General features: G+C 45.4%; 1 protein-coding gene across 2 annotated transcripts in view; it reads left to right on the forward strand.

Moving 5' to 3' along the window:
• The window catches only part of ADK (adenosine kinase), a 1,244,147-nt gene that overhangs the window by 775,550 nt on the left and 442,949 nt on the right, over positions 1-25,648 (forward strand). For both annotated transcript variants that reach the window (XM_069610963.1, XM_069610964.1), the window contains exon 6: positions 22,581-22,689. In XM_069610963.1, the coding sequence (XP_069467064.1) occupies positions 22,581-22,689 (109 nt within the window). The remainder of the gene's footprint in view (positions 1-22,580; positions 22,690-25,648) is intronic.

The raw sequence follows: 25,648 nt of genomic DNA on the forward strand, positions 1-25,648 counted from the left end.
CTGACAGGAATTCCTCAGCTTCCCTAGTATTCCATGGAAACCCTTTTCTGTAGTGCCCTGGAATAGCTTTTCCCGTCCAGTCCGCTGTCCCAAGTTGTGAATTCTGTGTAAAGTTGGCTTTCTTCAGTGCGGTGTTGGCGGTTACGCTTTTCCAGTTGGCGTTTATTGTGAGGAGAGTTTTCGAGGCGCACCTCCCAGTTCTGTCGCCCCTGTTGTTTTCACAGCAAGTATCTTTCCCTTTTAGTTCTCGCTATAGATTAATGGTTCCTATAGTAGCAACTGCTTTTCACACATTAGTTCTTTCGCGCAAGTGAATGTTCAAACCATATTCACCTCACAGAAGTTAAGAGGGTTGTGTGGAGAATTGTTTCTAGGAACATTAGTGTTCGTTTTTTCTGTCGTCATCAGGTACACTAAGTTTACGCATTTTGGAACCAAAAATGTTGCGGGTTGTGCACTTCAGTTTTTAGACACATTAGGGTGTTTCTGCATTTAGAGGGTTAGTGACACCATTCCTGTCTGACACTGTTAGGAAGTGTACCCCTTTAGACATTTCTGGAAGTTTAAGGATAATTCCATTCTCCTCACGTCCCTTCTTCAGAACACGCACCCCTGCGCAGAAGCAGGATGGAGAGCTAACCAAATCACCAACTAAGGTAACCGAAGAATACAGTTTATTTTGAAGGTGATTCTTTTTTCCCTATTTTAGGAATCACTTAGTTATTGAGTGTGGTAATTGTTTTCATGTATAGATAGAGAGTCCAATTGGGATAAGATAACAGCGCACCCTGAGAAGTTTCCGAATATCAAGTGGTGTCCCCGAGGAGTCTAAGGTAAGCGTTACAGTATATGCCTGGGAGCGGGGCTCCTAATAGAATTGATTCTGGCTCCAAGGGCAGCTTTATCCCAGTTATGTCTGCTATGGTGGTGATGCATTGGGCACAGAAGTTTGCAACCACTGGGCAGGACCACCACATATGGATGAACGATCCCTGTAGGCCGCATCAACGCCAGCATCGAGGGTCCAAGGCTGGGTTGAAATGATATGGTCTAAGTGGGGGGTAGTACAATCTTAGAAGTAGTTTATGGGCACACTCACGATTAGTAATGCAGAAGGAGGCCCGCGTGCGAGACCAAATATCTGACCAGACCTGGTCTTCTATTGGGTGTCCTGGGCCTGTTTCCCATTGGTTCATGTAGGTTGCTCTAGCGACCCGGAGATTTGTCTGCAACAGCTTGTACATCGCTGAGATGTTCCCTCGGTGTGGGGGATCTGCGATTGTCAGCTCTGTAGGGTCTAGATCTCAGGTCGCTGCCTTGCGCTTTGTTGGATGGGAACACCAATGCCGTAGTTGTACATATGTGAATCTGTCTGTTTCCGCCAGGTCAAAGGTGTTATTGCATTGTTCAAAGATGAGTGGCCGATTCCCCTCAAAGAGCTGGTTTAGGGAGCTGAGGCCGCCGGCGATCCAGTTCTTAAAGTTCACCAGGTGGGTTCCTGGGGAGAATACTGGGTTATGAAATACCGGAGAAGCTGGGCCTAGGCCTCTAGGGATTCCCCTCTGTTTACGTGTCCATTCCCAGGCTTTTACAGTCTGCGTAGTGGAAGAGAGGATGGTCTGCCACGTTCTTCGGAGGATGGGGGAAAGGTGCAGGAGGAAGCGGAGAGGGAGGGGTAAGCGGGATTGTTCAATCTCGACCCATCTAGGTCTGTTCGAAGTTATCGTCCAGCCCACAGTGTGAGCCAGCTGGGCCGCGATCTGGTATTTCTGGAAGTCTGGGGCTCCTAGGCCTCCCAAGTTTGGATTGCTCAGCATCGTCTTGAGCGGGATCCTTGACTTTTTACCTTTCCAGATGAAGCGTAGTACTTTCCTTTGGAGGCGCAATAGTGGGGACCGGGGGATCAAAACTGGAATGGCCGAACAGGTGTAAAGCAGCCGTGGAAGGAGGTTCATTTTACATGCCGCTATACGGCCCAGTAGTGAGATCTCCTGTGAGAGCCAGCGAGTGAGGTCTTCCTCCAAGGTCTTGAATAGTTGCTGAAAATTTGCTTGGTAGGTATCCTCCGGTCGGGCTGTGATCTGTACTCCTAGGTAGGGGATGGACTTTTCGCTGAGCTGGATCGGGCAGAGGGCTCTGAAAGAATCCTTATCTTCCTGCTCCAGTGTCACCCCCAGAGCCGATGATTTCGCGAAGTTTATTGCGAATCCTGAAACTTTACCAAAGCAATGAATTTCTGCCAGGGAGGACCTCGGCGATTGGGTGGTGTCCGATATGGTTAATAACGCATCATCCGCATATAGTGGTATTTTATATTGAGCTGGGCCTACTTGGAGGCCTTTGATTCTGGGGTTCAGTCAATCCTTTGGGCCAGTGGCTCCATAACCAGAGCGAAGAGCAGGGGAGACAAGGGACATCCTTGTCTGGTGCCGCATGAGAAGGGGATCGGGTTAGATAGGAAGCTGTTAACGTGGGGCAGGTCTTCGGTGATTGGTAGTTCGCCAAGACGAGTTTCTGAAATGTGGGTCCAAAGTGAAAGGACTCTAGGGTGAATCGGAGGAATGACCAATCTACTTTGTCAAAGGCTTTAGTCGCATCTAAAGCTAGCACAGCCAATTTACGTGCATCTCGCTGAGTGACTTCGACCAGGTTTAGGACCCTGCAAACGTTGTCTGCAGCGGATCTATTCAGTACGAATCCTGTCTGATCTGGGTCGATAATGTCCGGGAGCACTCTCGCTAATCGGTTAGCCAAGACCTTTGAGTAAATGTTAGCGTCGAGGTTTAGTAGAGAGATAGGTCTATACGCCGTGATGTCTCTGGGGTCTTTTCCCGTCTTCAGGGTGAGAACCATGATCGATTCCTGCATTGATGAGGTAATGGACCCCGAGGTAGCGAAAGCGCTAAAGATCGATGTCAGGGGGTCACCAGCTGCGAGCGAAAGACTTTGTAAAAGCGTGTCGAGAATCCATCTGGACCCGGGGCCCTTGGTTTGAGACTTTTGATGACTTTGTCGACCTCTTCGCTCGTGATCGGGGTCTCCAGCTCGTCTCGCACCGTAGGGGCGATCCGGGGAAGCGCTGCGCCTCGCAGGTAAGAGAGCTGCTCTTCGGGCGATCTCGGGGAGGCTGTCATCGTGTCTGTGAGGTGAGTTACTGCGATGTGTTGGTTGTCTCCCTCTGCGAATTGGACTCTGCCTGGAGAATCACGGAGGCCTAGGATGGCGTTTCTCTTTCTGGTCTTCGCCAGTTTTTCCACCAGAAATTTGTTGGCCTTTTTCCCTTTGGCGTAGTAGCTTTGCTTAGTTCTGGCGAGAATCTGAGCTGTGTCTTCAGCGTAATGTGCTTCTAGCTTCTTCCGAGCTATCTGCAGTGCTCGATGGGTTCTGGGCGGCCAGTTTTTTGCTTTACATATAGCTTCCGCTCTCTCTACTTCCTCCTGTAAGACCTGGCGAGACTGACGCTTCTTTTTGTGGTAGGCCGCTCCTTGGGAGATTAGGACCCCTCTCACAACCGCTTTCATTGCGTCCCACGTGTTGGCTGGTGAGGTGTCCTCGCTCTTATTTTCTTTGTAGTAGTTTTTGATGGCTTTCGCTACCACATCCCTTAATGACATGTCATTCAAGATCGGGTGGTATAGGAACCACTTGCGTTTTGGGAGCGGATCAGGGTAATGGGCTCTCAATGTTAGCATGATTGGGGCATGATCCGATGAGATTCTGGGACCTATGGTCACCTCATCGGTGTAAGCCAGGACTTAGGGGGTGGGGGGGGAGCCAGCAGCAGGTCGATGTGGGAGTAAGTTCTGTGTACATAATAATAGAATGGATAGTCGCGGACCTCTGGATGTAAGACTCCATGTGTCGACCACATCTAAGGTGCGGAAAAGTTTAAGCAGAGCTGTTGCCACGCTGAAGTCTTTACGAGCAGGGGGGTGAGATTTATCTTTGATTGGGTCAGGGGCTCCGTTGAAGTCTCCAGAGCTTAGTAAAACTCTTCCTGTTTATCATTCGGGGCGTAGATCGAAATGAGGGAGTATAGCTGGCCGTAGATCCAGCATTTAATTGCTACGAAGCGGCCATCTTGGCAAAGCAGAGTGTCTAAGATTTGTGGTCTAAGTGTCTTAGTGATGAGTAACGCTGCTCCACCTTTTTTGGTGCCGTTCGATGCCAGAAATTGTAACGGGAATGGTCTGTCGCGGAGCCTAGTGAAATCTGCTGGAATCAGGTGAGTTTCTTGAAGGAATACGACTGAGGCCTCTTCATTCTGTAGACGCCGTAGCATGGATTTCCTCTTCTGTGGCCCGTTTAAGCCTCTGACGTCGAGGGTTAGGAACTTCACTTTCAGGTGTGGTTGAGGGTCATCGTGGGCTTTCCTTGACAGCTGGGGTGGGCTCTGTGGGGGAGTGTCATGAGTTTCAGGCATCATCCAAGATCTTGACAATGCAGTTCTCTGGTGGTCTTGTTTTATAACCTCCAACGGGAGGATAAACTTAAACGGGAGGGTGAACATGGATGTGTGTGGGGGGCCGGGGTTTTCTGTGCGGCCTCCGCCACGGCCAACAGGGCCAGAATGGTTTTCCCCGCCAACAGGGCCGGGGTAGAACCATTGGACTTGGTTCGCCTCCAAGAGTGAGTTGGTGACATACTCCTCGGAGTGGGGTGTGGGCCGCTCGGGGCCCGCGGCAAAGTTATGTTCCGCTTTAGTTTCGGGATCGGCTAGATCACGATAGGGGGGTATGACTCGATCATTGTATCCTCCGGCGTCTCTGTGCTTTAGACCAGGATTGTTGTTGCTGTCTTTGGGGTGATTGGTCTGGTTCTTCTGGCAGGAGCTGTGGACTGGAGGAGAGCGAGGCCTTGGATGCAAGATGGACTTCGCGTCCTCAAGATGGCTGATTTTGCGCAGGATTCCCTGGTATGTGAATTGGAGTGTGGAAGGGGAACAGCCATCGGATCTGCTGGCTTTGGAGGAACAGGGTCAAGGGCCTGAGGGCTCTTCTTTTCTGAAGGGTCATCAGGGAGAGATCCTGGAATATCTGAAGTGGGGTACCCATGAATGAGTGCTCGTCCTTGGTGCGGCTTATCGCCGAGATGGCCTCTTTGGTGGCGTAGAAATGGAATCTAGTGATTACATCCGGGGGGCCATCTGAGTCTACTCGTCGCCTCGGGCGCAATCTGTGGGTTCGGTCCAGGACGAGTTGAGCTTTGTCCGTGAGCGGGAGAAGGGCCTGGAAAAAATTGCTTATATATTCTGGTAGTTCTCTGTCTTGGACAGACGATGGGACCCCTCGAATGCGCAGGTTGTTCCCTCGTGCCCTATTTTCCAGGTCCTCCTGCTTAAATTAGAGCACTTCGCTTCTAGTATGGAGCGTTTGAATCTCACGTCGCATTTCTATTAGCGTTGTCATGGCTCTGGGTTAAGTCCTCGACTTCTCCTACCCTCTGTTCGGCTTCTGTGAGTCATTGGTCTGTCTGTCCTAGACGTGTGGTGAGCTTGGTCATGCAGGACCTAAACTCAGCTTTGATGTCCCGCATGAAGGCCACAATGTCATCTTTGGTGGCCAGCTTAGTTTGTTCTTCAGGGGCCTTCTGTGGGGTGAGCCTAGGGGGAAGGTCCGGTTTCTTTGCCTTATCCGGCGCTAGGAGCATGGTGGAAATGTCTGAGGACTTGGTTGTTTTAGCAGGCTTCGACATCTTGCCAGTACAATGACCCTGGGGTTCCTTTTTTGGTTGGGTCGCAAAGGGTAGGGGACTGTCCGCCAGGGAGCTGATGTTTCAGGCTCTACACCAGGGCTGAGATCCGGGATATCAGGGTGACGGTGGGCAGGGGCGCCCCAGGAATTCGCCAGGTGGCTGGGCCAGCGGAGGATCGAGGTTCAGGCTCCTATGGCCGCGTGTCCGGGTTCTTCTGCCGTAGCTGGAATGGTGTTGGGGGAGCCGGAGTACCGCTACTTATCAGGGACTCAAGTGATTCACCCCCGTTGGGCCGAGTTTAGAGCAAGGCCTCAGGGCCCTCAATTAGTGAGTGCCTCGGGCGGAGGGGGGCGAGCGCTTCGCTCACTCCGCAGGGCCGATGCTTATGAGGGATGGGCTCACCTCTCTTTTGTTGCTGCTCTCGGGTGCCGCAATTCTCCCAGTCTTCGCTCCGGGTCTGGCTCCGATGCTACTCGCTGCTCAGCCACGGAGAGGGGAGCCCTTCGTTTTCACGGCTCCGTCCGCGTCAGTACCCTGGAAATCTTCGGAGCGACCCGCAGGCAACGGGGCGAGAAATCTCTACTCTCAGCTCCACCTCCACCTCCTCAGCAAGTCCCGTCCGCCATCTTGGAAACGTTGCTGCCGGACTGCGAGCGCGGGATAGTTCGATCCATTTCAGTGTTTAATCAGGGAATAATGGAGCCTTACTGCACATCGGCGGGTGCCCCAGCATATCGGCTCGCCATAGCTCCATCAGTCGGTTCGATCCAATCGCTAGGGGTTGATTAAATGCTAAATGCCGGGGGTCTCGGGCGGAGGCCCTCAGGGAAGCAGCCGCATCGCTGGCGCTCCAGGCCACGCCCCCGGCGCTTTTCATTTTCAAGCGCTCCTCAGAAGAGGATTCATATTGTATGATCCCTTTGACAATTTCTGAAGGGACTTACTAACGTGCACCCTCCAGTTCCATTTAGTGTACTTGTTTGGGACCTACATCTCGTTTAAAGTTTTTGACATGTATCCCATTTGAGCCTTTACATTCATGCCCTTTAAGGCTCTTGACATTGAAGACTGTTTTGCTTGTCGCACTAGCATCAGCCCGCAGGGTAAGCGAGTTGCAGGCTCTTTCTTGCAAACCTCCTCATATCACTTTCTGTAAAGATAGTCCTTCTTAGGGTAAAACCTTCTTTCTTACCAAAGGTAGTGTCCGACTTCCATTTGTCACAGAAAATAACCTTAACAAAAACAGAGGTGATGGCTGGAAGGTTTAGAATAAATCACAAAGTGGTCCTTCTTTCTGAGAATGATGGTAACTGAAGCAAAAACTAAATCTAAAACCTTGAAATTGGGTCTTAGTATGGGTTCCATTTGTCAATTGGAAATGTATATGAAATCATTAAAAACATTATTTAATGAAAATTGAATTTTCTTGGCACCGTACAGATCCTTTGGTCCAATAAAAAATCATGTGGAAAAAAAGCCAAATTATGAGATTGGGGGACAAAATGCTTCAAAGGTCTCCAAATTAACCCACATATATAATCCAGCATATATGTACACTCAACCCCACATTAACCTTTTTTCAGATAAAGTGGCACATAGAACACTCGGATTCTGATTAAATCAGCTGGAGACTATGAACATTTTGGGAGTCTGTTCTCAAATTGAAAGAAGGGATCCTCATTGTCACCCCTGTGGTCCCTCAGGTCGAGTAAAGACTTGAAAACACCTGTCCCAGCTCGGATAACTTCAGATATAAAATATTTAAGAAACGTGCCCATAAAGTGGAAATATGGGCAGGAGGGGTTTTGGGCTAGATCTATTGGTGGGGTGGCCAACATCTGTAAACTAACTTTGGCCAAACAGTTGATGAATTTAGTGGTGAATTTGTTGTCATAATCTAATCCTAGGATTATCAGGGTGTCATGGTATGTGACGAAACAGTGCCAAGAGCTGCTATCATATGTTGGCAAGTGGTATCTGGACAGCGGTTGCTGCAGAAAAATCATGTTTTGTAAAGTCGAATCCCACGGCGCCCCACAAGACTAGGGCTATTGTTTCCATTTGAAATGTGGACAGTGCTACTGATTGTGTGTGGTCGAACTGGAAGGTTTTTATTCAAGTTAGCGCCATGTTATGGATTCTGGCACAGTGGAAGCATCCCTTTAGGGGATTCATTGGTTGACAGTGTCAAATGCACATAAAGGTCGGTGTTTCTTTCACGTGAATAGCTGTAGTTGGGTAATTGTCTTGGGTGAGGATTGTATTATAAATAATATAGTATATTATATATAATTATAAAAATATATATTAAATATAATATATAAAAATTGTATATTATATGGTTCATATTATCCTCAACCAAAGTATTATATCTGCAATAATATTGATGGTGTTGATGGCAGTTCCTGATGAGGCAGCCTTCCACACAATTCTGATACCTGCTGCATAGGCTGTAAAATGTTCTCTTAGTTGCAGAATTAGTGTCATTACCACAACACCCATCTATTTCACACACTACACAAATTCATAGTCTAGGTTGGTTATTAGTGCATTGCTGGTCTTGGTTTTAGGAAATCAGAAACTTTAACGCACATGGCCCTGGGCTGGTTCCCAGGCCTCCCTCTGAGCTGCTGCTATGTGCCACTTTTGAACACTACTGAAAGCATATCTTTCTGGTGTTGCTCGGGAACAGGCAATCATTCCCACGGTCCATGCTGACTACTCTGCGCCTTGATTCTATTGCAGATCCACCAAACACATGTTGGGTTTTTAATATTGGCCACCAACTGTGGATCTGCACTGCATAAAGTAGAAGCGTTTCCAAAGTGTGGCATTCTGGATTGCAAGACTTAAAGGGTCCTAGGCTTCGGAAGCTGCATTACCTGTGTATCGTGTGGGTCTGTCTGGGAGAAGATGTTAACCAACCCCTTTGCTCCTGCTGGTAGTACTGAAAACATGTTGGCTGGGTCTTTTTAGATGGGACACCAAGTTTAGTGGAGTCTTGCAAGCTACTCTAATGCAATGAATCTTTTGTGAAGAACACCAAGATTTTGAGAGGTTAGATGAGGTTCTCGGTCAACTCGGGTCTATGTAAAATTAATCGCCACATACCATTTCTCTGAGGGGACAGAATAAAGCTGGGATCTGTTTTTAGTTTGTATAACCCAATTAGTTGGGCATTGGAGGTCACTCCCACAGCCTGATCTACGCCCTGTTTTAGCAGTAAGTAACCCATGCCTATAACCAAATGCAATTGTCTTTCCGTAATCACAGAATCCGGACAAAATATTTAGATTCAAATTTTAGAATAGTAGATAGATAGCAAAGTGTTTTTTTTTTATAAAAACGAATCTTCGTTATTCAAAAAACCTTGATTTAATAAAAGTGGGCAAAAGCAATTTAAAGACAAAGTTGTAGTGCATTCTGAGATAATGTGGGGGAAATTGCACAAACTAAAATAGTTTACATGGTGATAGAAAGAATGAGCATAAAATTAGTATAAGATGTGAGCATAAAATTAGTATAAGATGTGGGAGGTTCTCTCCTCATAGACGTTGTGTGGGTTTTAATTGAAGGGGTAATTCTTCCTGAAAAATAAAATGAGAACATTTATCTAGTAGCTTTTTTGTGTAAAGTGTGAACAAATAAACATGTTTTCAATATTAAGGTGTAAAAACACATGTCAAATATAAAAATAGGTTTGGGTAACCTTGCTCAAGAATGCAGTGATTAATGTGTGCCATATCATGGTTTTGAGGATCATGACCTCTGGCTTCCTGGTACAACTATAGGGAAAAAGGGGCTATGTACTGTGTTTTCAAGGCACTGTGTATCTGTATGGGTAAAACAGGACTCTTTGCTCTCTGATAGACTGTCACTTTATTCATTGTAGCACTCCAAAATAATCTCCAGTGTCAAGTTAATTAACATTTCATTTCAGTGCATGCATTAGTAAGTGAATAAATAAAATATCATACAAACCAAATGCATACACTCCATATATGTGATGTGATTGGGTGAACACTGTCCTTTAAATGCATATTGGGGTCAGGAGTGAAGATGCAGCCCTCTTGCTTTTTTTACCATCTACTCTGACCCACTGTTTTCTAACTGCTTGCCACCACATGTCTCAGTCCGATAACAACCAGTGTTATCTTAATTATGAACTCTGTACTGCCAACTCGTTGTTTTTCAGCCTATTATGGGATACAGGAACAAATTCTATCCCTTTTAATGTTTACGGTAATCGGCCTTCGTCGGGACAATTTCGACTTCCTTTGTGGACATTGAATGTCTCTCCTCTCTAGCGATGTGTTCATGCTACTGGAAAGAACCCCAAAGATGCACGTCAATCCCACATCGGTAGGTCACGTGTGCCTTCCAGATATTCGTTAAAAAAAGGACTTGATTCTCAGTATTTTCTGGCGTCCCTCAATGCGGCATTGACAATAGTTGCACAGTATTCCAGCAAGATTCATTTTCACTACTGGGATTTCTACACATGGTAAACCTACCTATATCAGTTTCATTTGGACTCTGAAATATCAACATTAACATCTTTCTGCTATATGCCATACCTTTATCATGCAGGACATCTATGTATTCAATCGTAGCTTTCTTTGAGCCCCTGCTAAGCATCAGTTTAGGTGCATGTCTATGCCCAAACTCCTCTCTTCTTGTTTGTGCTCTTTCAGCATAACGCACGTATCGATTTTCATAAAAATTCCTCATACAGCATATCACTGTTAGTTAAGGCTTGTGCAGTCGTTCAATCACCTCAATAGCACAAACCTGCTGGTGGTATTGGGAATGCTGAGAGCGACGTCACCACCAGGTTCGCTTCACTCTGCGCCCCATTCCATAACAGACTTTGTGTCCTTGTCAGATGCATATGCCTTAACTTGAAAGTTGGTGCCGTTGAAGTCCGGTTCAGCATTTGCAGCCATCTCATATGGTTTAAGGATTACGCTGTTCTAATACTACACGCTATCCGTGGCTGCTTGACGCCATTTCTTTTGTTTCATGTGATGACCGTTTGTACTATATGGTCTCAATGCCGTCTGATGATTCCATTAAATACATGAATTGAAGCCTGACTCCACTATCCACCGTTGCACACGTTTCCTTGAAGCCAGGTCTGTCTCGCCACCAAAAGGGTTTATATCCAGTGTTTGAATGACACGCCATCTCATAAGCATCATCCTTAAATTGCATAAAATGCTCAACTGGAGATTTTTCTGGTACTTTTTAACAGATAGGGGATCTGTGTTCACAGATCCTTTCTGACCTCTGGTCGTCTTGCCCACATGTAATAAATTGCACGGGCATTTTAACTCCTACACACAAAAATTTCTGTTTTTATATTTAGTCAGCCACCACTGATAGCCATTCAATGCAACAGATTTTAAATTGTAATTAAGCACACTGAGCAATTTCCACATTTAAATTACCCTTTAGAATGAGTAGTCCCCATAATGCACGAATAGTGGGATCTTTATTTTTTTTTTTTTTCTTTCTTTTTGGTGTGTGGACTAAAATCGGTTTTAAATTGGTGTTCCATTTGACGCAATTGAAGGTTTTTGAATATGGAATCCCGGTTCCTGAATGATATGGCAGTTGTAATTGATTTTCTGTCATGGTGGTTTATGGGATAGTGGTTACACATATACCACCCTGTCGTCATTGGGTTTCAATAAACACATAGATCGATCAGTGTTTCTTGCTCTCTTTCTTGATTAACAATCTTGTTCAGGTATTCACTGCTCATTAATCGTTCTAGAAGGTCTAACGCATGTCGCTCAAATTCCTGTCTGTACAATTGCAAAAGATCTTCAAAAACTGTCCATATGGTAAATTAGTTCTCCAGGCACAAGGGCGAAAACTCTTTAAGTGTAAAAGGATGTTCTTGTCAGTTGGTTTTCATTAGATAAGTCCTCAACCTCCAAGCTCTTTTTCAATATGGATGTCAGGAAAGGGATTCTTTCATTGCCATGAGTCCTAGTGAGTTGAATCAGTTATTTAGCCATTCCTACACATTTCTCTAGATTATCTACCACACCATATCATGAGGACATTATCAATGCATCTCCGCCACAGCTGGATATTAACACCTAAGATATTGTGGAATTAATTTATTTCCACATGCGGCCTAACAATGCGATTTATTTATAGAAGTGTACCCTTCAGATCTTTCCAATGGTGTAAACTGATCACTAGAGCGGGGAGACGGTGTCCACAAATGAAGTTCATATTGTCATGATGAAGGTAGGTGATTACCATAAACATTAACTGGACAGACGGTGCTCTTGTACCAGATTATTAGGCCAAAACACGTGTCGATGAAGTTGATGATTAAGTCTGTCGGATGTTATCGGATTGAAGTGTTTGGTGTACAGCAGTTAGGAAATTGTTGGCCTGAGTAGATGGTCAGAGATGATTGCATGTTCATTCCTGGTACCACTATTCACATAAAGGACAGAGTTTTCGCCCAATCACATGTTAATATATTTAGTAAATGCACCTGTTTTGTATATGTATTCTATTCAAATTTAATAACCCCATGCACAGAAATTGAATGTTGATTAACGTTTGACACTTGCAGTGAATTTGACGTGCTGCACTGAGTAAAGTGATGTGGTTCTGTATCCCAGAACTTAGTGGCTATCTGAATGGCACGAATAAATCCTAGATCACACACGCAGATGCACATAGTTCCTTGAGAATGCACATCTAGAATATATAGCCCCATTGCCTGGTTATTGTTTATAGATCTAGGTCCTGATGCAGTAGATGTCGAATTGCGGGAATATCCCTGGTGTATCTGACGCATAGAACCACTTGCTTCATTTTAACACAGTATTATTTTTTTTTTGCAGGGCCATTCCATCAGTTTTACACCCTCTTCATTCATCCCAGACCCTGCCCCTAGTCTACGTGCATCTACCATCCCCCAAAACAAACCCTTAGTCTGTGCCCCTAGCATCACCCAAAACATACAGCTGTAAAATGTGAGAAGTTGTCCGTCTGATCAATGCAGTTAGTCAGCTGCGGCCAGAAGGGGGAATCCCATTTTTGACGGCAAGCTCTCATGACCCTTTGCTTGAGGTTGAACATGACCAGTTCCTGGTTGCCAGACAGTTTTGCTAACTGAAGGGGGTATTATTTTCCCATAGGGTTGGGATGATGGCAATGAAAGTTGAGGATGATGAGAGTTGAGGGTGGTAGAGCATTGGTGGCTTACCTGCCCATTGGGTCTTGGGTAGTTAGCATGAAGGGACCTTGCTGATCCATGTGGTGATTGCCGGCTTTGTGGTTGACCTGTTGTATGGCCTATGTTGTTCATATTACAGGACCCTAGATTGCTCAGTAATGTTTATGAAATCTCTGGCTCCGTTCGGATGGTGTGAGTCGGTACTGCTAATCTATGTGCAAAGTTCTTGGTCTGAGCAAGAGATCCAAGGGTTCAGTTGCTTTGGTGGAATGAAATGGCCACTCAGCAGTCAAAGACCTGATCCTTTGGGTTGAGAGCAAAGGACTCAAGGTAACAGACATTTATACAATTGACAACGGTTATAATTCAGTCTACAGCATGTGATTCAACCCTGTATAGATGGTGGAACGCTTGAAGCTTTTCCTATAGGTGTGCTTTCCTTCACCAGGCTACAAATGTTTGGTAAAGTGGCATAGGAGCCAGCTATAGGTAAAGCTACCTTTTACCAAACAATTGGGCGGGTGGATACTGATGTTTCTTTTTTAATTTGATGAGATGAACTATTGCTAACATTGGCTTCGGGATCTAGATTGCAGTTGAGTATGTAGAAAGAGTAGCAGTCTGATTGGACATCTTGTCCTTCTTTGATCTTTCTCAACAGATTGGACGACAAGCCTCGTAAGCAGAGCAGGTAGGCTTCCACCCCGAGCTTCCACTTTCAATTCTTAGGGTGAAACATTGCACGTTAACACACTGCCACTCCCAACTCTGTTTCTTTGTCCCAACACTAGTGCACCTTTGGCGTTACGGGACCACTCTTCTAAGCCAGTATGCCACCTTCGCTTCTTGTGTGCTCTATGCTTTATTCAGAGATGGGGGCTTCAAAACTAAAGCATACATAACCTAGGCAGAAGCTTGTGGTCATGGAATGGTACTGAACTTCATAATGCTCAAAGGCCTCTTACTTACTTGGACCCATCTGTGTTAGGGAGAATTCTCTGTATAGGCTAATTTCCCAAACCTAGTGAGTCCCCCAGCAGCTTTGCTGGATTTTTGGGATTTATTTTTTTCTCCTGCTAAGAGTGAGACTCTTTTTCTCCCACTATTAGGCATAATTTGATAATGTCCTTTGACTTTGTAATGTGTTTTATGGGCTATGGGGTCTTTTACTCCATAGGGCTTCATGTGTTTTTTGGGATGTGTTACACAGCACCCCCAGTGCAGTAACACAGGGGTGACCCCCAAACATAGACTCCATACCCTGGGACTGACTACTGTCTCCCAGGGCATGTAAAGTCACCATTGACTTTACTAGTCTTAAATTGTGAACAGAACCAGTACAAACCATCATATTGTGGAAGTACTGGTAGAGGTAATTAGATTGCCCCTGGGTCTGTTTTTTGAGGGGGCACTGTGCAGTCCCCCCCTCGTCGAGTTTCTGGCTGGTGGCAGTGGTTACCACACAAAATGTTCCACCAGAATATTTCCTATGGGATTTTCCATTCATTTTAAACGCACCACTTTTTTGGTGCAATGTTAAAGATACCGGCGGGTTATTTATTTGATATTTATTCCCCGGTTGGGTCTTTTTGCCAGGACTCGTTTTTAAAATGGTGTTTGTGTTCGCCTCTGTAACTCCAACCCAAGTCGAGCCCTTTGTTCCACTTTTGGCGGGCTTCTGCACAGAAGCCTCCAAAAGTGGTACCACTCTGTCTGGGTCTACAGGATTTGTGGGAGGGGGGGGAATAGGCACCCTAGACTGAGTTGCCTTGGCAACTCAGGTCGCACTCTTGTGTGATTGGCCCAGTGGTGAGCCGCCCGGCTCACCACTTAGCATGTTTGAGTGACAGCTAGGACTGGTGAATGGGGGTTTTCTGCATAAAAGCAGGGCTTTGGGGACTGGAACTTCGGAAGTCGCCACAGGACCTAAAGAATCCTAAGAGGGAGAAGCTGAGCCGACCTGCAACGACGACACCACCGGTGGAGCCCTGCTGAACCGCCTCACCACTTCCCGACGACAGAGAAGATCTTAATCCTGGAGAGTCTTCTTCCTTTGAACTGAAGGGGTTAACCAGTTCACCCTCTTTTCGCCTTCCTGGATCGTCTTGTGGTCGAATCGCCCGTGCCAAGCACCCGGCGGCCGGATAGCCACGCTTCACCACTACCGCGAATAAAAGAGTAGTACCTTTTAACCGAGAAACTCCGCGGCTGGTTTCTTCCCTGGCAGTGGAACGACCTCCAGCTTTCCTCCACGTCGAGATCTTCTCTTCCCCTGGACGAAGCACCGACTTGCACCCGCTGCCAGGAACAACTGCCACCGCTGGAGCTTTCTCACCATTTCAGGTACTGTGTCCCGCCTGGTCTCCCTTGCAACAGACTGTTCAAGGTGTCCCGTAAATCCTTGACTCTCTATCCTGGGGTGATCTGGGACCTGTTAACTAACTTTTCTGAACTGATCCAACTCCTTTTTGAACTATCTGTAAAGACTTTTAAAGTGTACTTCAACTGTGTGATCTTGGGCACATCCCGCCTTGCTCTCCAAGAGTGGGACTGGCCTATGAACTTTTTTGCTCTACAGTAGACTCTGCCTTTCTTGACTTGCTGTGGTCCTTTAAAAGTGTTGGTATTGTGTGCTTTTCTAATTCTGCCTTTTCCCTCCCTTTTTAAATAATTATTGGAGTGCCATCTTGGTTAAGCGCTCACCTCTGTATTTGATAAGTGGTGTTCTTTCCCTAAGACTTGTCGAATAATTAATCAGGGAGGTGTATATATTTCTAGTAACTGTGTTTGAACTTGCTTGACATATTAGTGCCAGTGTATTTTTATAAGTGTGTTTTTAAATAAATAATGATATACTTTTATACCCAAGCTCTGGTCAGTGTTTGCTTGTGCTACTGTATTTTTGTACCTAATGTGTATACTCTATATACTGCCTAACTCTTCTTGAGAGAAGTCTGACTGCTCAGCCACAGCTACCAGGTAAATCTGGGTGGTGCAGACTGCTACCAATTGGGTTTACTGCCAACACATGTAGTCTTAAACCTTTTGCAGTGGTCCCTAAGGGAACTGCACAGGTTTCTGCCTAACAATCTGCACATCCATATTGGCTTTCACTGAATTCTATCATGCCACCGTGCTATTGAGAAGTTTTTTCGGGACACCTGGACCGAGGATTAAGTGGACATCCGGAACCAAAGCCTACTGACATATAGGTAAAAGATATTTCAGACCTTTAGGCCTGGTGTGTATTCAGTCACATTTTAGGTGCTCCAGGTGTTTGCAAAATTTAGCAACTGTGGTAAGGAGCACTGTCCAAAGCCCTACAGACTTATTGAAATGCTGATATCCTTTGGGTCATGAATAAAGTTATGGATGCTGAGTGTGCAGATTATGATGAATCTTAAGGATGTAGAGCAAAGCTTTTGCATATTTAAACTTTCCAGCTTTTTCAAAGAATGTTCGATTACTGGATTTGTACTCCCCACTACTATTGCATTCCCTTGTGGCGCTAATGACCACTTTAAGTGATAGCCAATATTCTACACTGTGGTTGGGATGCCTCTAGTATTTTGTGATGGGTCCTTGGGGCGATAGAATAATCCAGACAGGTCGGGGACAGTTGTGTACCGGCATGCCCTGATTTCCTACTTATTCAGGTGTGATGTACGAGTGTCTCTAATTCCTGATCTGTGCGGTCAGCCTGGGTCTGGATTGGGGCTGGTTAGGTACCTATGTGCCGTTTCCAGCCTGCAGGATTGTTATGGGTCTGTACCATCAGTGAAGTGAGTAGTCTGGGCAGGTGGTTTACCAAAATGCCCTCTGTTTTAGGATTTGTTAGGTGTTTTTTGAGTATCTGTGCGTCTGTTTGCTTCCAAATTGGTGGTGTCTCAGTTGATTGTTCACATGTGAAATGGATATATTAGACTAAGATTGTGGCTAAGTTAAGGGTGCAGCCATGGAATGGGGAGAGGCCATAGGCCTTTCCCTACCCACCCCCATGTCCCTTAATATCTGTTGTGGTGATGTAGGATTAGTTGTGAAATGTCCAATTAATGGGTGGTTGCTGAAGCATTTCTTTTCCTGTAGAAGGTCTGTCATATTCTTCATTTGTGTGGTACAACTGTGGTGTCATGGCTTGTGTGGCAGAGGGTGTTTTTGGCACCTGCCATCGCTCCACAGACCTGCCTGTAGTTTGGGTATTTAAGGCATGAGGGTGTGCGATTTCTGAACTGTGTAGCCCTTGCATATTTAAGGCCTGATGTGGTCTGTCTCTGGTGTTTGGGCATGCAGCCATTGCTGGTGGGTTGGTCTGAAGTTTGTGTGGTAGTAGTGTAGGGTCATCATTTTTCAGTCTGTGATGGAGTATTTTCTCATTAATCGGTCTTGACGTGGTCTTGAAAGGGTGATGGCCATTTAATCCAGAAGAAAAAAATGAAGACCTTTTGTCATTATTGGTGGTGTTGATGTGTTCCCTGAAGGTATATGTTGTGGGGGTGAGGTGTGGTTTGTGCTGAGGTGGTGAGTTTGAGGGGTTTGCATGTTAAAAATGGTAAAGGGGTTATTCTAATATTTTCAGCGGTGGGTTTGTTCACTATGGGATGTGTATTGTAGTGATGAATCCTTGTATGTGGTTACTTCTCCCCGAGGGGAGCCCCTTCCCATGAGGCCCCGGAGGTGAGGTCGCTACGCAATAGTCCCCCTGGGGGTGGTACTCAGCTGGACGATTTCATGGGGAGAGAGACTCGCCCTCTAGAGATAGGGACGACCATCCAAGGTAGACACGGTATGCCATCCCTCCACCCACCTCCTACACATCCTTCTATTCCCTCACTCAACACCCTGTAGCCCACACTCATATTACCTTCTGTTGCATTAATAACTCAGATTAACTGGGATGAAGTAGAGTAGGGGTAACTTTAGGAAGTTTTGCCTGGAAGGCCAGAAAAGAACATGCAGAGCAATGAAGAGTTCTCATGAGAACGTAGATGCACGCTTTAGTTGTTTTGCTAGAGTCAAGATAAAAACAGGAGGACTTGCCAAAGAGTCTAGCCCTCACTGGAGGAACCACGAGCGTGGTAATGGATGGTAATGCATGGGAAAAGGAAGCGGATCGGGACGCGGAGGAGGGAGCCGAGAGCTGGAAAGCTGGTACAAGTAAGAGGAACAGCACGGCAAGCTGCCGAAAAGAAGCTCCCGGTGTTCCCGAAGCCTGTGAGGTTGAGGAGAAACGTTGCACAACCGGGAAGAAGTCAGTCTGCGGCAGAGCTGCCTCAGGGCATCAGAAAGCTACAGTGACCCCATGGCTGTTGGCAGATGCCCAGGAGAGGCCAGAACTCTCAAGCACCACACACAAAGGTACGCGGGTTGCCAGGAGGACATGGGGGAACCAGAGAGCTGTGGCAGATGGGCTTCGGAGAGCAGCCAAACTATTGCAGGGACTGAAGGGTGGGGGAAGCCCAGCAAGCAGAGAAAGCTAGAACAGGCTGTCTGGGAGACCCTACCCGAATTGTGGGTAGCCAGTGGGAAGGTAGAGGATATCTTCCTCGTCGCAGTATTAGCAAGAAGACTGAAGAGTAGCATAAAAGGGCGGAAGCCCTCCCAACCAATGTGATCAGGATCTCACTTGGCAGGTTTGTGAACCAAGTTGGTCTAAGTCAGGGGAAGGGAGTCATTCCCCCCAGGCATTGTGAACTGCCTTAGGAGAAAGGGCAGGGGACGGCCGACACCCCCCTCCCCCAACTGTTGTGAACTATAACAAGAAGCTATTGGCCTACTTGACCTAAAACATTTGACCTAATGACCAATTTTATAGTTTTTTGCATTGGTTATTTGGCCTTCGGGGCAATTTGATCCTATATATTGGAAAATACCAACCCTGGAGAGCAGGGGTGTCCCCCACTCCCCATGTTTCAAATTCTGCAATTTGAAGGGTGTAGAGGTGTCCCCCGTTTCCTAAAAATTGGAGGCGGGGGACTAAAAAAAGCATTTGCATTTAAATTGGGCCCCGAGCAGATAAATTGCGGTCAGTTTGCTGCGAACAAAAGAAATTTGATCAAGCACACCCAAACCAACAAGAAGCCTGAGAGGCGCCAGGGGAAGGGAAACATTACCCCCACTGTTGTGAATTGTAACAAGAAGCCAAGGAAGGCCAGGGGAAGGGAGTCATTCCATTCCACACAAAAAGAAGCTGAGGGAGTGGCACTGCCCACTGCTAACCGACCCTCATTCAGGTTTTACACCTTTAGCTACACATATTAGGTTTAGGTGGGAACAAGATACTGTTTTTGCGATAAAGTACCCCAGACAAAATCACAAGCCAGTTAGGCCAGGGGGTGCTTGCTAGGCATTAAGTTCAGAGGCACACAACGGGTCTAGAATAACAATAAAAACAATTTTATTAACATATATAGGTAATCATAACAAAGTGCTTAAGTTTCAACACAGGGAGGGCATACACAATTGTGACAATAGTAGAAAAAACAGTGCAAAAGAAAAGTTGCCGACAGTAAAGCAAGAGGTCACAGATATTAAGTCAGATGGCCTCAAAGGTCTCAGTGGTGTTTTGAAAGTGTCTTGTGCTGTGCAAATACGCATGTAAACTGAATCTAACACTCAATACAAATTCCCCATAACTCATTCATCCACATACATAAATAACATCCCAACATGTTTCTTTCCAGAGTAAAGTGCAGAAATTGTGCATGGAAGTTCGTCAGGGACCGTCAACTTAAACTCACAAACAAAACACTGTTATTTAAAAAAAAAAAAAAAAAAAGTCCAAATGTTATAAACATGCGACAAGATAAATATCCTGTCACTACATAGAACAATATTATTTTGACATTAACACTTATAGGAGTGTAGCTGAAAGAATCATCACGGGCCTCAGGATGCTAAATATCCAGTTGGTGATATGTCGAAGGTATGGCCACTAGATTGCACTTGCATTGAAGGGAGTCATTCCCCCTTGCAGCGTATGTTATTCTCCAGGAACCCAATAGTGAAGAAGCAACTATGGGTAATCGGGAATGTTGATGTTTAAATTGGAACTTTACTGCTTGTTGACATTTTAACCTGGAACTTTGTTTTGTACCTTGGAAAGGGATTGAGACATGGGGAAGGGAGTCATTGCCTCAGGTAAAGATCCCACCTAACAACTGGAATTGTGATCCGTTGTCCAGAAGAAGGGAGTCATTCTTCCGGACCAAGAAGATCTTCTATCTCTTTAGTTTAGTATTGTAAGGGACAGAAGCATGGTTTTCACACAAGACTGTGGACTCTTTACCTGTACATCCTTGCTGAATCCCTAGTATTTTAGTTGACGTAGGGAAACCCCCCCCTCCCTTAGAGTTGGGGGGAAAGGGTAGGCTTTCTCTTTATTTTCTAGTATAGTTTATGCCAACAACCGTGCCACCTGTCTGTCGTCTCCTTCTACAGCCTTACAGTATCCATAATGTACTGCGTGTGTGCGCTCTCGACATTGATGCAGGTGAAGGATGGAAAGGAGAAATTAACTCAGTTGGGGCAATAGGGATGTAGTTGCCAAGTGAAATGGTAACCCATTTTGTTTGTATGGAGAGTAAAGTAAGAATAGCTGGTGCTTGAAGTGAGGTGCACACATGGTGGTTGGATGTGTGCGAGACTATCCATGCTGAAGAAGAGTTGTTGGTGTGTCTTTGAAGTATGATGCTGGGATGATGGGAGATGGATAATGGGGCAAAAGAGGAGACCATCACCAACGGTTGAATAGTATCCTGAGATTCTGCTGTTTATCCGTAATGAACCCTTAAAGTCAGATGTTTGGGGATTCTGCAAATTGTACAGGGGATTGAGGTCAAAATCCTAGCGTCTGGGACCCATTCACCTTTCCTGAATTATCACATAATCAGCAGTGTGCGATGGCAGATCAATCAGGATAAATAACTTACTCTGTTATTGGGTATTTATTTTTGCAGGAACTCTGGTCCACTATTTCTGAAAGCTCAGTGAGACTTAAAAACTATGTGATGGCCAAAATGCTCCAAGTTGGGTGATCTGTGGTTTATGAAGCATTTTTGTTGCTGTCTTTTATTTCTTAGAGCCTTTGTGATGTAAGATGAGGGGCCAAGGTTTTTTCAAGAACCCTTAACACATACACACTACAGTACATAAGCAGAGGACTGTGGAGATGGAGTAAGAATATTTTTTTCCATTGTTAATTTGGGGTTCAAGCGTTGAATAGGTAGCTAAAATAGTGCTAGACTTTAGCTTGTCTGATTTTGAACATGATTACTAGCAGTAATCCAGTGAGGGAGGGCTGGGAGAAACCAATGTGGATCCCACAGAGTGGGATCTTGATCTCTATTCAGCTGGACAGTTATTGGTCATCCAAACGTAGACCTCCTGGAGAACCCCCAGGGCTCAATAGTGTATATGCTATGTCGATTCAGAAGATGATCAGGGTACTGTTGGAATAGTTGTAACATGTAAAAACCAATAGAGTATCTATTTGATTACCGGTAAATAAACAGATATTAAAGTAAAACAGGGACATGAAGAAGCCCACGCTGTGCAAGCTCTGTTATTGCGAAGTGGGGTTGCAGATGTATTATCTGTTGTATTAAAGGACAGCTGAAGGTGCTGCCACTGATGACTGTCCACTGGTTAAAGCTGTCCAGTGTCGAGAAAGAGATCCATGAGTTTTAGGGCAAACAGTTTTGTTTCAGGCTGAGGCGTCCTACCGCCCCTGAAAGCTATTAGCGCTGCATTAAAGTTTTATTTAATATACTTGGAGCTGTGCAGAAACAAAGGCCAAATGCAGTAATTCCATGGGATAAGGGATGTTTCTTAATGGCTTTGTGTACAAATGGAAGCCGAGATGTAGGTCCTACAGCAAAGTATCCTAATCCAAGCCTTTAGATAATGTGAATGCTATAAATGCCTCAACATATGCAAGCAATTGCCAAGCTTTTTCAATTCTAAGGGCACAGTGAATTCTGTTCATATGTCCAAAAACACTGACATTAATAGCTTACATGCAAGCAGACTATATACGGGGGGATGAAAGGCTGGGCATTAGTTCAGTGCAAGTATCCTAAAAACCTTTCTCTATGTAATCGGACTTTTTTTTTTTTGGTCCGATTTTGTTTTTAGTATGAATGTCGTTTTCACAATTGTACAACGATTTTGGAGCATTCCTTTTTTCCTTATCAATATATTTGTAATTGCTTTAATTTTTGTGTAAATGTGAACTGTCTGTGGGGCACCAGGTAGTCTGCCCGCCACTGTTTTGGTGTAACTACTCAAACTGAAAGATGCAGTGTGTTGTCCAATAACCATTGTTGTAAATTGTGTAGGTACATTTAGAACTATACTCTAATACCTTCCAGTTGTTTCCTTTGAACAGAGGCAAGATGTCAAGTTGCAAGCTACTAGCCAGCTGTAAGAAGTCTACTTGCCCCCTCAATTCTCCACATGCACATGGCACACCTTGTCTTATTCACCAAGAATCTATTCTCTTTTGCCAAGAACTAGTGGCAAGTGCAAATTGTGAGGCCTGCGTTTTAATGCTTTACAGTTGTGGGCAAGTGGCTGTTCAGCTGTAGTGAACTGCCTTAGAAATTAATATTATGCTAGAATTTAAGAAGCATGCCAGAGTCTTATGAATGTGCGTGACGTCTTTTTGAAATCTTTTTAGGTCCCTTGTGGCTAACCTGGCTGCAGCCAACTGCTACAGCCAAGAGAAACACCTGGACCTGGAGGAGAACTGGAAACTAGTGGAGAAGGCACAAGTATACTACATTGCGGTAAGAAGACTTCACCTAGTCTATGTACAGCCAGTAGTTCAAAGATTGACTTAATCTGCTCACACATTTGTAGGTGCTGATGAAGTGAAGATCATGTCCGTTGCTCATTACCTTTGGTGCTTTTTGGGGAACGTATTTTTCAAGCATGGTTATTCGTTCTGATTAATGGGTTGCATTTGAACAGATAGTGAACAGTGAAAGGTTTCTCCTGCTGAGAAATTGTTACTTTCAGTTAAACAACTCTTGTGCATTTCTTGTGTGGTGGCTTTGTGGGTTTCCTTTGCACAAGTTAAAATCTCAAGTAGTTTTGTGGTTTAACACAAAGGAATGGGGATCTGTGACGTCGCATACCTTTCTTTTATTGGTCTTTCAACCAGAAGTTTCTAAAATCAATCCTCCCTGAAAATTGAATACTGAATAGCCTTCAGATCGTTTAATGTGTTATCCTTTTTTAAAAAAAAATGTTTTTTTAATTGCAGCATGGTAATTAGTGCCCCATGTAAGTAATCCAGTTCTGGACTGCTTGCTTTCTCTGCCTAGAGATAGTCTGCGTCCCACTGAAGACTCCAAACTGTGGATGTTTGTTAAAAAGAAATTGGATGCGAGCTGGCATTTAATAAACGTAATGGAAGGTTGAATATAAAAGTCATTTAAGGGAAGAACAAGGAAGATTTTCTAGCCCAGTATATATCCAACCCCTTGCTCATGTTTTGGTCAACCACAATCTGTATGTTCTATATCCTGCTGGAGTATTCTTCCCAAGGAGCTATGTGCTAAATGAGAACGGGTCGAGTTTACTTGTTCCTACTTGTTTACAATGACACAATGACTTTCAATGGTCGGCTGTTGGGGAGAATTCTCTTTAGGCTGAATTTCCTAACCTAGTGAGTCCCCCAGCAGTTTTGCTGGATTTTTGGATTTGTTTTCTTTTCCTCCTGCCAAGAGTGAGACTCTTTCCCTCCCACTCTTGGACATGATTCATGGTATTCCTTTGACTGGTAATGTGTTTTTGGGCTATGGGGTCCTTTACTCCATAGGGTCTCATGTGTTTTTACTATGTGCGTTACACAGCACCCTCCGTGCAGTAACACAGGGGTGTCATAGTGACACCCCACCATAGACTCCATACCCTGGGACTGACTACTGTCTCCCAGGGCATGTAAAGTCACCATTGGCTTAACTAGTCCCAAATTATTAACAGAAACCAGTACAAACCATCATATTGTGGACGTACTGGTCGGGGCAATTCGATTGCCCCGGTGTCTGTTAGTCGAGGGGACACGTCTCCGTCCCCCCTGATCGAGTTTTGGCTGGTGGCAGTGGAAACTACTTTTTATATTCGACCGCGAATATTTCCCTATGGGATTTTCCCATTGTTCGAGGCTACCAACTTTAATTAATTCTCATAGCCTCGCACATACCGCCGGTTTATTTAATTAATATTAATTCGCCGGTTGGTATTTTTTGCCAAGACTCGATACTAAAATGGTGTTTGTGTTATCTTCTGTGACTCCAACCCAAGTCGAGCCCTTTGTTCCACTTTTTGGCGTGCTTCTCCACAGAAGCCTCCAAAAGTGGTGCCACTGTCTGGGTACCACAAGGGGTGTGGGAGGGGGTTTAGACACCCTGGACTGAGTTACCTTGGTAACTCAAGTCGCACTCTTGTGTGATTGGCCCAAGTGGTGAGCCGGCCGGCTAACCACTTAACATGTTTGATTGACAGCTAGGCTGAGTGAATGGGGGTATGCTGCATAAAAGCAGGGCTTTGGGAACTGAAACTTCAGAAGTCACCACAGGACCTGAGAATCCGACGAGGGAGAAGCTGAGCCGACCTATCACGACAACACCACCGGTGGAGCCCTGCAGAACCGACTCACCACTTCCCGACGACAGAGCAGATCTCACGGCTGGAGAGGCTTCTTCCCCTGACTGGTGGGCACAACCAGTTTACCTTTCTTTCTTCGCACCCCAGACCGGTTTGTGGTCGAACTGCCCGTGCCAAGCACCCCGGCGGCCGGATAGCCACTCACCACTGAACCGCGAACCAACGGACCTCTCCTTGTACCTGAGAAACTCCGCCGCTGGTTTCTTCCCTGGCAGTGCAACAGACTCCTGTCTTCCTCCACGACGAGATCCTCTCTTCCCCCGGACGAAGCACCGACTTGCACCCGCTGCCAGGAACAACTGCCCCCGCTGGAGTGTTCTCGCCACTTTAAGGTACCGTGTCCGCCAGGCCTCCCTTTCTAAAGATTGCTACAAGGTAATGATAACTCCTTAAGCTTCTGGACTGGGCTGGCCGCCTTGACCCTCTAACTGGTCCCCCTTTCTTTGGTCCAACTCGTTTTTGAACCATTACAAGACTTTTGTGCACTGCAACCGTGTGACCTTGGACACATTTCGTTTCGATCCCCTTAAAGCGGGTCCGGCCTACTGACTCTGAATTCACGGTTTTACTTTGCCTTCCTCTCTTGTTATGTTCTTGTAAAAGTGGAATCTGTTTCAACTTGTTCTCTGCTTTTCTCTCCCTTTTTTAAACGAACTATTAGAGTGCCATCTACGTAAAGCGCTCACCGCTGTCTGAAAATAAGTGGGGCTTTACTTAAGACTTGTCTAATATTCTTTTAAGGGAGTGTATATCTTTTAGTGACCGTGTTTTTGAATTGCTTACTATTAGTGCCTGTGTGTTTTTCTAGATGTGGTTTTAAATAAATAATTATATCTTTTACACCAAGCCCTGGTCAGTGTTTACTTGTTCTATTGTGTTCTCCTGACCTATTGTGAATACTCTGTATACTGCCTAACTCTTCTTGAGGGAAGTCTGACTGCTCAGCCACAGCTACCAAGTGAATCTGTGTGGTACAGACTGCTACCAAGTGGGTTTACTGCCAAACACCTGTAGTCTTAAATCTTTTGCAGTGGTTCCAGAGGGAACTGCACAGGTTTCTGCCTAACATCGGCA

The sequence above is a fragment of the Ambystoma mexicanum genome, chromosome 8 (genome assembly GCF_040938575.1).
Source record: "Ambystoma mexicanum isolate Mex_15411 chromosome 8, UKY_AmexF1_1, whole genome shotgun sequence".
In the NCBI taxonomy this organism is placed as follows: domain Eukaryota; kingdom Metazoa; phylum Chordata; class Amphibia; order Caudata; family Ambystomatidae; genus Ambystoma; species Ambystoma mexicanum.